Source organism: Crocuta crocuta, unplaced genomic scaffold (assembly GCF_008692635.1).
Source record: "Crocuta crocuta isolate KB4526 unplaced genomic scaffold, BGI_CrCroc_1.0 scaffold408, whole genome shotgun sequence".
Taxonomy (NCBI): Eukaryota; Metazoa; Chordata; class Mammalia; order Carnivora; family Hyaenidae; genus Crocuta; species Crocuta crocuta.
Window position 1 is genome coordinate 1,065,949 of NW_027527444.1, and position 14,917 is coordinate 1,080,865.

At 40.4% G+C, this 14,917-nt stretch overlaps 1 protein-coding gene across 1 annotated transcript in view; it reads right to left on the reverse strand.

Annotated features, from left to right (window-relative positions):
• The window catches only part of KMT2C (lysine methyltransferase 2C), a 272,429-nt gene that overhangs the window by 25,332 nt on the left and 232,180 nt on the right, over window positions 1–14,917 (reverse strand). Inside the window, exons 38-44 of the mRNA XM_077761227.1 lie at window positions 14,146–14,438; window positions 10,875–12,700; window positions 9,642–9,753; window positions 6,393–6,471; window positions 4,771–4,834; window positions 2,660–2,892; window positions 6–144 (exon numbers count right to left, since the gene is read on the reverse strand). Coding sequence (XP_077617353.1) covers window positions 6–144; window positions 2,660–2,892; window positions 4,771–4,834; window positions 6,393–6,471; window positions 9,642–9,753; window positions 10,875–12,700; window positions 14,146–14,438 — 2,746 coding nt within the window. The remainder of the gene's footprint in view (window positions 1–5; window positions 145–2,659; window positions 2,893–4,770; window positions 4,835–6,392; window positions 6,472–9,641; window positions 9,754–10,874; window positions 12,701–14,145; window positions 14,439–14,917) is intronic.

A 14,917-nucleotide genomic window follows, 5' to 3' on the forward strand; every position in this document is an offset into this window, starting at 1 on the left:
CGGGGCGGCACCGGGCACGAGGGGCGGCTGGGGCTGGATGCCTGGCATGACGGGGGGCGGGGCCATCGCACACTGCTGCTGCTGCTGCTGCTTGATCCGATAATCTTCTATCAGCTCGGCGTGCTCTTTCTGTTGTTTACGGATCTGGAAGAATAAAGCTAGGCTTACTCCTTCATCTATACGACAGGTGGCTGATGGTTGGGGTGGGGGAGGGGAGGCTATCTATAAGGCAGGCAGACCTTACAGAGACAAAAGTAATTAGCTTTGGCAGTGGCAAAAATTGCAGAAAGTCAGAATGATCTGCACTAAGAACCGCCAATCTTTTTAACAATACAATTTTCCCAAAGTCTCCTGTGAAGCTTCTTTCCATATGATATCCCAAAAACAAATTTAAAATATTTTTCTGAAACAAAGATTTTAAAAATCTTACTATGTGTATTTAAGCCACACAACAAAAAGTAAAACAATAAACAAAGGCTACACAGGAATCAGCTAACTGACAAATCTTATAAGGTACATTAATACACAAGGTTAGAATAACCAAGATTTAAGTAAAATTTTAGCCATGTAAAGAGGATTTCATCTCTGAAGTATACCAAATCAGACAGGACATTAAAACAGGGGGAAATAAGAGCAGGTACACCACGCCCGTCCCTCCCTTCCAGGCTCAAGAGACTAGACTGGTAAAACTCTTTGAATTCAAGGAATAACATATTTCTAAAAAGTAACCAAAACTCTGAGAGAATACTTCGAATGGTTCCTAGTAGGCTCCTACTATAATGACTAACTTACATCAGTGAATTCATTCCCCAAACCCCGGTGCCCCGCTGTGCCAGATGCTACAGAGAAGATGTCCCCATGTCCCGAGGTGCACCTTGCTCAAGAAGGGGAGGAAGTGATGTCAGAGGCTACACGTGTCCTCTGGAACCATCCAATTTTGGATGTGTATTAATTAGACTAGTACACCGAGCCCAGTGATTCTGCAGGTTTTCAACTTATTTTCTTCAGCTTCTCAGACAGACTAGCATGTTCTCTGCACATAATGGTTTCATGGGTCTCCACGGCTGTACAGCTAGCTCATTTTCTTCTTTCCTGACCAATGACTGGCTAGAACTGGGGAAGTACCATGGGCCTGGTGAAGCAGCAGTACACGGAACGTACCCAGAGCAGTATCTGGAACACAGAAAGGGGGTCATCCATGCCTTTCCCGTGACATTGTAAAATACCCTTAAACACGTTATCCTCAACTGCTTATCTTAACGAGATTACACTGGATTGTTGGCAACTGTACAATAACAGATGATGTGTTACATTGTCCAAGTACACTATTAGCTTCTCAATAGGACTTGATCCATGGATATGCAAAAGCTAGGCCCTCATCATAAGGAATTTATAGAAAAACACCAGAAGGCAATAAAAGTGCTAAAAATACTTTATAAGAAATACCTATCATTGTAAGAATTTTACTTGCAACAAACGTGGAATGACAGTAAATTTCGAGAGAAGAACCCCCACCCCCACTCTAGAACTGTCCTAATTTTTAAACAACACAGATTACACTACAATCACCTTACGGTCGGTACATTATTGTGATAGCTAAAGCTTGGAGATGAACACCTGGGCCCCAAATGCCTAACCCAATCATCAGCCAGGGGCCAACAGGCCACCTACCTCTGTGATGATTCACCGGACTCTTCCCGTGTAAACGGTGACAACACTAGCTTCCTCAGAAAGTCGTAGAGAAGGTTAAATGAGACACATCATATGTGAAGGTGTTCACCAGAGTGTTAACTACACTGGCAGCACTCTGATTTTTATTAAGTCAGTCCACTTTGAACTCCTCCCTTTCTCCTATTAACATCTGGATTATGTTTCAATTTTATTAAAATTAAATCTGATAAATGTAAAATTGACTTTTTTGGTGTACAATTCTATGAACTTTATCGCATGCAGAGATCAGTGTAGCCATCACCACCATCAAGATACAGAAGAGTCCTGTCACCCTAGAAGATGCCCTGGGCCACCCCTCTGTCGTCAAACTCCCTTTCCCCCACCACTAAGCCCTGGCACCCACTAAACTGCTGTCCATCCTCTGTCATTTCAAGAACGTTCTCTAAATGGAATCCGTACATCATCTCCCGGGTTTAGCTTCTTTCACTCAGCACAAGGCTCTTGAGATCCATCCAGGTTCTTCTATATCAACTTTGTTCTTCTTCACTGCTGTGCAGTATTCCAGCGTGTGGAAATACCTCCTTTGTCCGACTATTCATCACCACAGGATACTTGTGTGTTCTCAGTTTTTGGGGACTATGAATAGGGCTGCTATAAATATTTATATATAGGTTTTTATGTAAACCCTAGTTTTTAATTCACTTGGGTAATTACTAGGAGTGGGCTCTTAACCCATTTTGAACACTACTATTATTTCATTTTGAATAAAAGTTTAAACTTTTTACTTTTTAAGTATAGTTGTTATTTCAGTATGAACATTTTGAGAAACATCTGGTTTACAATGGAAGGGAAGAGCAAAATGGTTTTGTTTTCGAGGAATGAGTCTTTTATTTCCAGAAGATATACCGACGCATTTTAAGACCAAAATATTGAAAAGAAGTAGTAAAAACAACCCATGGAAAAGAACAACCAGAATGCTTCAAATTACCTGTTCTAGCTGTTTCTGAACCATGCTTTGCTGCTCTGTAACATGCTTCAGTTGTTCTGCATCCTCTTCTGGAAATTCCCGCCCTGCTTTCTTGGCAGTACGTTGTTTTGCGGAAAGGGCCTTCTTAGATTTTCTGTGTGCACCAATTTGTTCTTCAAGGTATTTCTGCTGCATCTGAAGAAGCTGCTGGGTCTCCTGAAGCCATTCTTCATACTGCTTACGTTGTGAATCGTCTAAAGAAAAAATGAAAAATTCATCTGTGTTAATTTTCTAAAGACTCCAACAATATAAAAGTTACACAAATCTACTTTGTAAGGAAATGCAGTTCCACCATGACTGTGTAATTGGTGGTATAAACACAAAATACTAAATATTAGACCATAATGTAACTATTACATAGGAAACTTTAGAAAACTATTTATTCGAGGAAACCAAAGAATGCAGGTCTAAGGACACATGTTAATCTCATACTTAGAAATACTATAACTCCAATCTTTGAAAAGCAGACTTTTAGCTAATGAAAAACTTTCTGTTACTGAACTATAAGATTCTGTAACCCACATACCAAACTATCTGTTAAGTTACATGTTTACTGCATTAACTCAACCTTACAGAATTTTTTATTTTTTTAAAAGATATTTTTTTTTAAATGTTTCAAAGAAACAAAGCGAGGTATGTACTGTTAAGGTCCAGAGCATGGATTAGGTATCACTTCCCATGCTAATTTTCCCAAGTTTAGAATAAGGGTTTTCCTACTTCTTAAGGGTGAAAAAATGTCCTGAACTTTGAAAAGGGAACCTAACCTCTTCCGAAGGGACCAACGCGAAGTCTACGTCTTATAAAGGAAATCCGTAAGTTAAAACCATTGGTAACTTTTATGAATTTTGTAATTTATACTTCTATAAATAAGCAAAGGTACAGAATAATTATCAATCAAATAAGCTCTTGTCTCCTTTTATGACTGTCGTAAGTATCTCCCCAAATAATTAACTCTCTTCATTTTGTATTCCTTCTTTATTCTTTAAGGGCACTTTACGTCACTGATGCCAAATCCCAAAAACACAAAAAAAAAGTCGTCTTATGGTACTAAGATTCAAAATATACCTTTTTGACTCACTATAAGACAAAGAAATGAATAAATACAATTCCAAGAAGGACATTAGCTGAAAAATTACATCAATGATAACAGAATATTGTCATACAATAAGAATCCAACCAAAGCCAATGGGCACAATAAAGCCAGAAAAAGCCAGTTGGTCACAGTAGTTTACTTGATTTTAATGCAAATATGTATTCAAATTATAATTATGATTAATGCAGGGGTAATTTCAAAAGGTCAGACTTTGGGTTTGTTCCTAAACCCAGAAGTTCCGGTACACATATGAACTTGATATCTAGTCTACTAAATTTGAAGGGCATTTTTCAAGAACAGGCTTTTTCACAAGATTTCAGAAGTTCTGCTTCTGGTAGAATGAGACCTACCGCAAGGAAAGCCTTTCTGGTTTCTGGAACCAGGAGAGCAGAGGTGAGCAAAATGAAAAATAATGGTGAAAAAAAAGTTAGCTAAACAGTCTGAAGATTTCAGAAAGGTTCAGTTTGGGGAGAACTTTAAACACTATCCTGAACCACCTTGGGACCCCTGAAGATAACTATGAAGGATTCCATGGCATCCTGAAACCCTAACCTTCACACCATGCTGCTAACCCAACTTTTATCTAAGCATATTCCCTTTGTTGTTCCCATGTAGGGTCCTTGTCACTTAGGGAGACAGTCATTAGAACGAGAAATGGTTTAATTCTATAGATTGTAAAGTGCCCAATCTATATACAAAAACAGGAACAACATTATTGAAGAGAATGGGGAAGATGGTTTTCTGTATTAAAATATTAATCTCTAGCTATAATTCTTCATGCACAGAGGAAAAAAGCAATGAAAATACATGTCTTCAGGTAAAGATGCCCAACAGGGCAGTGATGCTTCATAAAGGATGAGGGCACTTAGATTTAAAATAACACACCTATGCTAACTCCATTTTCTTTTATAGAAAAACACAAAAATAGCGTGAACAAGCAATCCCCAGAGAACACATAACTTATTAGATTTATACTTACTGACAAAGCCTGGACCAAAATTTGGAGGATTAGGCCTAGAAATCTGATGTGTTATACTGCCATCCTAAAATAAGTAAAATTTACAAATAGGTTTATTCCACATTTCAGTTAAAGGGGGAAAAACTTTAAAAAAAAAGAAAGAAAAAGAAATGGAAGGGGGAAAAACCCCTTTAGTTTCCTAAGACATCTGTAAAGCTTTGATCTTTATAAAAATTAGAATAAATTCTGTGGTGACAACCTAATTTCTGAAAATTTGTAAGTATCTCTGAACTGTTTTATTTTCTAGATTTTAGCTGAAAAACAATTATGCTTGCGGTATGGGATTATTCATTGGAAATATAATACTAGGGCACGTGAAATATTGTTAGTATTTACCTAGAGACCCACATAAAATCCCACTTTTTGATGATATCTACCCAGCTTTTTCTGTAATTAAGACATAAACTCGGGTTCCAGATTTACTGAATTCCACTCTGTAATACAGAGTTAATTTATAATCAAAAACCGCCGTCTCTAACATGCACAAATAAGAAAAACAAATATACATGAGTTAAAAATAGTGGCCTTATTTTCTAATTAAACGCCTTACTACTCCCAGGGAGACTGAATAGTCATTAATCTAACAATTCCCTGGCGAAAATCTGATAGATAAGATTAACTCTGAAAAAAACACTGACTCAGTTGTTCCAAGTAGCGCTGGACAGGAGCTGCAGACAACGTTACAACTGTAAGTGCTATGAGCAGCCAGAGCACTTCCTGAACCCTTGTAATACTGCAAAGCAGGTGCTGTAACATCTGACCCATCCAAAACCTGGGGTTCAAGAACTGGCCCAAGGTGCACAGTATGTTCACAGCAGAACTAAAAGTTTAACTGTGAAGTGTACGCTTTTTCCACCTCATCACATGGTGCCTCTCTCTTCTTTCAATAATGAAGAGAATATAATTATCAGCAGAGTGTATCTAAAGTACAAATGTCATGGCAAAAAAGAAAATTTCAAAACATATATAGTAGGTAGCTTTCCCTTTTTCTTCCCCCGAGGCAGATACTTGAAAAAAATATCATTGAAGGAAACACTACATTTCATGAACAGCTCTACCCCTCTGGACACTGCTTGACACTAAACATTTAAACATCACACTTACAGCTGATTCTTATGAATGTAAAGTGTCTTAAAAAAACTAAATTATCCCAAGGAATAAATAGCAGAATATGATTACCTATAGCTAAGTAGAATGATGATAATCATTATTTTCTAGTGTATACCAGTTTCACATTTTAAATGTCATGGATGAATTCCAAAATGTAGGACATGAAAATGTTTTTGTGGAGTTAAAAGTAAATAAAAGCTAAACCCAAACCTTACGCATTTGGTTTCCCTCCAAGTGACTTCCTAACTCTTATAGGTCCTTTTTAGAAACTGTCACTTTTTTAACCTCAATTTGTCTTTGCCTTAAAAAGTAACAAAACGTCTTTATCTCCGCTGAGCCCGATAATGTATTCTGGCAGTGTTCTAAGGTTTCTACTACTTTCTAAGAGTGGCCTCACTTAGAGAGTGGGGTTTGGTGAGAAACCCAGGGAGGCGCTGCGTCTATCTACGGGGACAGGTCGCGAGCGGCAGTACCTGCGTCATGGCCTGCGGGAGGAGACTCTGGCCTTCACCGGTTTGCGCTCCGGCCACCGACTGGCCCATAAAGGGGAACCTGGGGAAAGGAAGTACTGGGTATCAAAATGATGAGCACTTAGGATGAAAATAATTGTTTTCATTTTTCTGAAAATTGTCTTCAAGTGCTTAACAATGTTGTCCTCCAGGGAGGAAGTGCGATGGCATCAAAACCATGTGGGAAGGGCCCCTTCTGCGGTGGAGGGCCACATCTGGTCCTCACCTTGCAGCTGCGAGAGGCGGCCACTTTCTGCTCCCCTTTCACTTACGATGAAAGGAAGAGGCAGAGGCTGCACAACTTCTACCACAATGGCCAAGGGACTGCGGAAAGAAGCCACCAGGCTGCTCCCTGGTTGGTCACTACTGCAGCCTCATTGAGCCTTAAAATACAATTCAAGTTTTCCGGGTAAAAAAAAACAAACAAAGAAAAAAAAAAAAAACAAAAAAACCCAAAACGTAGTGAAGGCACTGATCACATAAATTCTTAGATTATTTCTGGTTCCAATTACTGCCCGGCAGGGGGCGATGCATCAAATAGGTGAAGGCCATTCAGAGGTACAATCTTCTAGTTATAAACTAAGTAAGGAAGAGGGAGGTAGTAAAGCATAGGAGATCTAGTAACACTGTACCACTCTGTACAGTGCCAGATGGTAACTAGGCTCACTGTAGTAACCATTTCATAATAAATGTATCAAATCACTACCTTGTACACCTAAGACTACTATAATACTCTAAGTCCATGATTATTCTGTAGAAAAAAAAAACAAAACTGTAGCCTATTCTGTATTCTAAAACCAAAGAGGTGTCTCAATCTTAAAGTTTCATGCATCTTTTGGGTACATTTCCATGTCTGACATTAAAGCAAATAAAAAATGTGTCACTGACCAAGAACCAAGTCTCATATGGCTAAAAATGTTTGGCAAAATGGGACTTATTCTAATTAGAGCCATAAAAACTTAACAGAAACATTACTGCTTTAATGAAAACACTTCCTCTAGAGTTACCAAATGCTTTAATATAACAAGCATAATATCCAAATTATATATCAAATACTATACACGAGTACTTAGGTACTATTACAATTTAGAACACATGCTTTTTAAAACTTTTTACTCAGGTTTCTGATTTATCTATCACCTCCCTGCCCCCATTACAGCCCTGATCTGGAATGATCTCCAGATCCAAATAATCACTCACTGTCTGTCAGCCTCAGTCAAAAGCGCTCTGGCTGACGGAGAGACTACACCACTGCCTCTTCAAAGCACTCAGGAAAAGAGCAAACAACACTCTAAAACGTACTGTGACTCTCACTGGTAGAGGTACACATGCTGAGAGATCACAGGTCTAATTCTGAGGCTCCTACTTTTTTTTTTTTGTATTAAGGTCCCAATTTTCCACCAAGCACTAAATGAAACTTAGCATTTCCTCCTATTTTGATACAGGCAGCAAACTACACTCTTATTAGCAGTTCTGTGTCTTTATCACCAATAGAATTCACATTATTTTCATAAAAGTTGCTGTACGCACCTAATTGGTCATTTAGGTTCATCATTACACACTTTAAAATTATGGTAGTTATTAGACCTATTGCTAAATTTGTTAATGCGTTAAGCATATAAACCATAATTATAAATTTAATTTAACTGTGTTTCAAATAGAGTTGATTTCCTTGTAATACTATGTTTTTGGTTCTGTACATAAAAATGTTAAGAAAGAATTCAAAGGCTTCACTGGAATGTCAAAAATGGTCATAACAAAATGGTTAAAAACCTCTGTGATAGAGAAATTGTCGTAACAGATGCTGTGCAATAATGGAACATCATTAGAAACTACTTTTCTTCTTTGAACTCAATAATTGGCCGTGACCATTTCTAAAGTATCTCAACAATGGAAAAGAACTGTACCTTTAAGGATTCCCAATCTACTGAAATAACATGTTTATCTTAAATTCATGTAGATTTTATATTCAATTCCATAATCATCCACAATCCCTTTTATTTAAAAAAAAAAAAAAAAAAAAAAAAAGCNGCCTACTCTACTGACAGAGGTTCCCAACCACAGTACACAGGAGAACAGGGCATGGTGCTCACTAACCACAGGGACACACCAGCATCCTTCTCATATATTCTGATTCAGGAGACCTGCAGGTGAGTAAATGAACCTGCACTTTAAAAAAAAAAAAAAGGCAAAAAACAAAACAAAAAAAAAACCACTACCACATATTTCTGACAGTGGTCCATAATCAAAACTTAAAGACTGCTCAGTGGTTATTTAATCCACCTTGGGGAGCATAAATACTCTAACCTCAGAAATCCTGAGTCTAACAACTCTCACAGTCTTCTTTAATGCAGAATTTCCATTTTTCTGCCAAGAGTGAAAAGACAAATTCTCTAACCACTAACTTGCAACTGTCCCCTTGACTTTTTTTTTTTTTTCTGATTCAAATTCAGTTTGGGGACATTTTATTTTAGAAATGAATTCACAGTTGCCTTAACCACTCAGGATCTTTATTGAAATGTCCCACATTTTTCTCTGCATTCTTCACTGGATAGAATAAAAACTATTCACAGACTTAAGTAAATTATCTTCTTTTCTCAACAGAACTACTTAACCTCTGTTCTCTTGTTTATCTTCTCATCTTCATCAGTTTAAGACTCTCTCTGTCCTAAGCAGCTTTTAGTTAGATTAACTGAAGGTACTTAAAAGAACACACACTTAGGGGCGCGTGAATGGCTCAGTCGGTTAAAGCTTCTGACTTCAGCTCAGGTTATGATCTCACGGTTTGTGGGTTCGAGCCCCACGTTGGGCTCTGTGCTAACAACCAGCTCAGGGCCTGGAGCCTCTTTCAGATTCTGTGCCTCCCTCTCTCTCTGACCCTCCCCTGCTCTCTTTCGCTCTCTCTCAGAAATAAATAAAACATTTAAAACAAAGGAACACACACTTAAATACACTGACTTCCTGATTAAGTCAACCTTCCAACCATTCTCTGATGTTTTATTCCGTTTGCCATAAAACTAATGGAAATTAAACCTTTACATTTGTATAGAATTTTACACTTGATCACATCCAGCTGACATTGCAACCAATGTCACGATCTATTGTTCATCCCTAGAAAATGAGTTTTTAAGTTACCATATGCTCTCTCTAGGAACTAGCAATAATTCGCGTACTTCTTGATGCACAATAAAAATGAGAAACATCTTCACCTACCTGTTCATAACCATGGGTGGCATGCCCATATTGTTTTGTGCCATTACTTTATTTATGCCTTTAAGGGCCACCATTTTGGCTTTCATTATAGGATCTGTAATTGCATCAAAATCTAAAGAAGAAATATTTTAAAGTTACTTATTTCATACTACATGGTTCATGTAACACTAAGAGATAATGTAACTATCACAAACATCATGTAATTTATAAACTCTTAGTCCTTATTATGATAATCACTATTTTAGCTTTTTGTACCGGGCAAGGGATTATGAAATGGTAATAACCTTATCCTGAATTTAATCTCATCTCAGTAATCCATAATTGGATAGTGCTCAAATACCTCAGTTGTGCAAAACTCGGAACAAGAAGCCTGCCACATGTAAAGAAGATGACAGCCATCATCTAAAGGCAGTTCCTTTTTATCCAAACTTCTGCAGCACTAATTAGAATGGCTTCCTTAGTTATGCAGCATATCATGAATGACAAACTGCAGTTATTTCCAATACTAAGGGTCCCACTAAACTAGTTATCACTTTTAAAAAGAAAATGTATCTGTTTCTTGAGGGTACAGCTTTGCAAAAAAGGATACACAACTGAAAAGAAGGCCTCTCTGCATACAAATGAAAAAGAAACGGACCCCCCCAATATGATACAATTGGTAAGGTATATAGGACAGGCGTCAATTTTATTGGTTAGAAGAAAGCATTCCTTTGACGTGTGTGCTTCGACTACAAATTCTTACCATTAGAGGCACTCAGATATTTTTATTGCATTGCTATCTTATGGTTTGGGGTGTTTTTTCCCCCAAATTAATAAGGTATTGGAAATAAGTTAAAGAGCTTTATATGACAAAACCTGGTCAAGCGTTTATCACACACCTAAGACAGTAATAAGTTCATTTCTACCATAGTTCCTTTAAATTCATCTTTCAAGGACTCTGAAAATACATGGTAATAATGGTTAGAGGGAATTAAGAGGACGGTTCTCGTTTCTGTTCAACAAGGTCTTAAGTAAAAGAAGTGAGAGGGTCTGAAAGCCAGAGCTTTCAATCTCTTGATTCCTGGGAGGAATCTAAAAACTCTTAACTGCTTTCATTTTAAAGCTGAAGGAGGAACAAAAATATGACCGTCATTGCTCTGGTCCGCAGGTAATTTTAATGCCAAAATCCTGGGAGTGCACTGCATGCCACCCTACCGCCACGGTCATGACCACAAGACCCGAGGGCATGCCTACCGATGTTTGGGAAGAAGGGCTCTGACCGCTGACGAATCATGGCTTGCATCTGTCTCTGTTGCTGCTGCTCCTGCCTCTCTTGATCCAGAAGATCCTGGAGCAGGAGAGGTTGCTCCTCCAGCAAGAGGGGCCTCTCTCTGTTCTGCTGGGCTAACGTTGGAGGGACCATCAGCTGCTGGGGCCCAGACAGGCCACTGGGCCCAGGCTGGCTTGCGAGAGGACCCGCTGGATTTGCAGGCTTTCCAGCCCCCAAACCATGACTAACTGTCGACTGGCCCTGAAGGAATCCTGGGTTTACGTGCACACCCTGGGGGAAAGCACGGTGTGCCCTAGAGGCCACGGGCACAGGAGAACTCAGGGCACTCTCCAAAACGTGCCCAGGCGGCGTCATTAAAGGAGGCGGCAAACCTGATGCGTGACCGGATGGCGAGGCTGGCAGCGTGGGCGGTGGAGACCCCAGGGGCCTCATGTCTGAATTATCAGATTTCTCATTAGCAAGTAAACTCGAGAGAACCGGAGTGGATGCCGTTAGGCCGCATGGGCTGATCACATCAGCGGCAGGCAGCTGAGAGGCGCCGCGAACACCAGCTGCAGCGGGGCCGGCAGCCTCGCGGGTTCTCTTCTCCAGCAGATCTGGGTCACAGGACTGCAGAGCGGCCTTCTCCCCGTCAGTGACCTCTGTGTGAGCCGAAGCCTGTGAGCTGGGGGTGCCACTACTGTCTTTGCTCTCGCTGCTCTTCTCACTGTCACATCTGGCCTCCCCTTTAGAACCCGGAGACAGCACCTCTGTTTTTATCTCACTGGTACCCGTGGACTTTTTCCATGGAGAGTGTTTATCAGAGGGAACAGCAGTTTTGTCTTCTGGCTCCTTGTTTTTTGGTTCAACAGATACACACTGATTATCTATCTTATCATCGATGGGAACGTTAAGGTCTAGTTCCTCATTGAACATGCTTTTCTTATCTCCTAGGTCAAGTTCTGGATCTGTATATGCAATGATATCAAATTCTCCTGACCTTAAGAGGTCATCCAGGTTGGGGTCATTTGTTTCCAAATTACCTAAAGTATCCAATTCATCTCCCTTGCCGTCCTCTGTGTCTAGATTTAAATTTTCAAGATCCTCATCATCCAAGTCTTTGACTTCAACCCCCTCAAGGTCTTTAACGTCTAGTTCCTTTACAGATGGGTCGTCAGTATCGAGTTTTTCTTCAAGACCATCAGAAGACTGGGTGGTTACCTGTAAGTTATCGGATGTTGTTTCAGCAGGTGTCGATGCTGTTGACAGAGAGGCCTCTGAGAAGTCACCGCCTAAGGGGTGGCTCAGGGACCTCATGACCACAGAAGACGAATGGACGGGATGACTCTGGTCTTGCTGAGACGGTGGCCCTTGTTCCACATTTGGATGCAAAGGTAGCGGAGCTGGCAGACCCTGAACAGGTCGTCTCAAGGGCTCGGTGTGTCTAGGACCCGGGAAGTCCGGCCGGGGAATGAAGTTTCCCTGTCTTGGATGAGAGGGTGGCTCCAGAACACTGGCGGGAGAAGCGGCGAAGGCCACCCGCGGCCTTCCGTCAGGCGCCCTGTGCCTCAGCTCAATAAATGCTTGACCGAGTATGTTATGCTGTTGAACTGGCAGACTCTGTGGTGGAAAATGCTGCGGAAGTCCAACTGGATTATTCATCTGTGAGTTATTTAAAGGCCTCGGCATGTCTACAGATACAGATCTTCTGAGCTGTGGAGGAACTCCAGACCCTTGTATTTGTTGAGGAGGTACAAGGAAGCGCTCCTGACCTGACAGGGTACCATGACTACCTCCTGGAAATCCAAATCTTAAAAAAAAAAAAAGAAGAAAAAGAAAAAGAAGCAAATTGTTATTATTAAGCTTCATGTTGAATTTGCAGTTAGGTTAAAAAGGAAAAACTTGAGATTAAAATCAAATACAAAATTAATGCTGCCAAATATAACAACTTAGCAAAACAAAACTGTCACCATTAGAAAGCACTTATAAAGTATCTATATGCAAGTAATTCTTGCTAAGCACCCTATAACGTACACCATATCTGAGCTCTAAGGACATATGATCTAAGACAACATAAGCAAACTGCTACCAAGCAGATGAAATCGATGGTTTAGAAGTAAGCCTAACACTAGTAGAGTAGAGTAAGAGTCTCTTCCCTTTTTCTATATTTATGGAGGCTGCAAGGAAAAGGCTAATTTGGGGGGATGCTAGAAGAAGGTTTATAGGCCTTCTGTCCTTGAGAAGACAAAGGCGTGGGCATCATGACTGGACAGACTCATCTATTTGCTTGAAAGAACAACTACAGGAAGCATTAAGATAAAGGACTATATGCATGATGTGTAAAAATTTAGTAGAGGACAAATTGTAGGACTTTTTTTTTTTTTAATGTTTATTTTTGAAGGAGAGAGAGACAGCGTGCAAGTGGGGAAGGAGGAGAGACAGAGGGAGACACAGAATCGGAAGCAGGCTCCCATGCGGGGCTCAAACTCACAAACCATGAGATCATGACCTGAGCTGAAGTTGGACACTCACCGGACTGAGCCGCCCAGGCGCTGCTAGGACCATTTTTATTATTTATACTGTGCCTCACTCTAGAAAGCACTAAAGGCAATTTAGAAGTAACTATAAAGCAGAGCAATAGGTATAAGTTATAACTGAGGAAGAAATAAAGGAACGTAAGGATTAAGACTGTAGCATGGAGGTAGGTATCAGACTAAAAACCACACATGACAAAACTAAACACACATCCTAAGGAACTCTCTCTGATAACATGTTTGGCTCCAAACTTTCTATCAGCCACTTCAAATAAACAAACAAACAAACCCACTAATTTTACAACCCTCTCTGGAGAAAAGTTCCTAAAGGAAAACATCCCATCAATTGGAAATCGCCACAATTATTTACAATGTCAGTCAAAATGGAAAACTTGGGGACAGGACAACACTCATCACATCCCAGGAGGCTTTTGCAGAATGTGGTAGTGACATTTTAGAGGTCTGACTGCTGTGATAACTACATTGCTGTGGCCGTAATGGAACCCTGATTCAGCCAATACTTAGAGGGACTGTTTCTAGAGTCTGTAGAGTTCTCAGAGGTTCAGAAAAGAAAAATCCATGACCTCACATTAGTGGAAGACAACACTGACTATCCTTAAAGGAATCGCAGAGTTAAAGGGAGTAACGACGCCTTAAGAGGAACTTCACGTGTCTGTTTCCACCTAACAAGTCAGATCTGGCATGAAATTAAAAGCATTACCTAAATCCGTGAGGTCTCATCCCCATACCAGTAACATCAGGAGGGTAGGGTCCGCGTGCATCTTTTGGGAAAACTGCATATCTAGGCCCCAGAGGAGGGACGACCGGAGACCGGACGCTCCCGGGATAGGGGGGCGGAGGCCTCGCAAACGCCTGGCTGACGCCGTCGGGCTGCCAGTGCTGCAAGGGCGCTGGGAGAGGGGCCGCCGCCGCGTCCTGGGAGCCCTTCTCCTGCCGACCCGCCAGCTTCTTCTGCTGCTGCTGCTGGAGGATGATCTCACGTAACTTCTGCCGCTGGACGGAAAGAAACGAAAATCCCTGGGATTTCTGATGGCTTAAGTCAGAAAGAATGGCTTAAGTCTTAATACTTCCTAAAAGGGTCTATGAAAATGCTTAAAATATCTCAATGTTTCACAGTATTTGATAAAACACTGGTTATACTTAACTATCCAACAGGTTATAAAAACAAAGTCATAATTTGGGTACCATTCCTTGCCAGACAAGTATTACAAAATTGAAAGCTTTCATATTTAAGAGTAGTGAAGGTCAAAAATTCAATTTTTCAAAAAAATTTTTAATGTTTTATTTATTTCTGAGAGAGAGACAGAGACAGAGACAGTGTGAGCAGGGGAGGGTTAGAGAGAGAAGGAGGTACAGAATCTGAAGCAGGCTCCAGGCTCTGAGCTGGCTGTCAGCAGAGCCCAATGCAGGGCTCAACCCACGAACCGTAAGATCATGACCTGAGCTGAAGTCGGACGCTTGACTGAGCCACC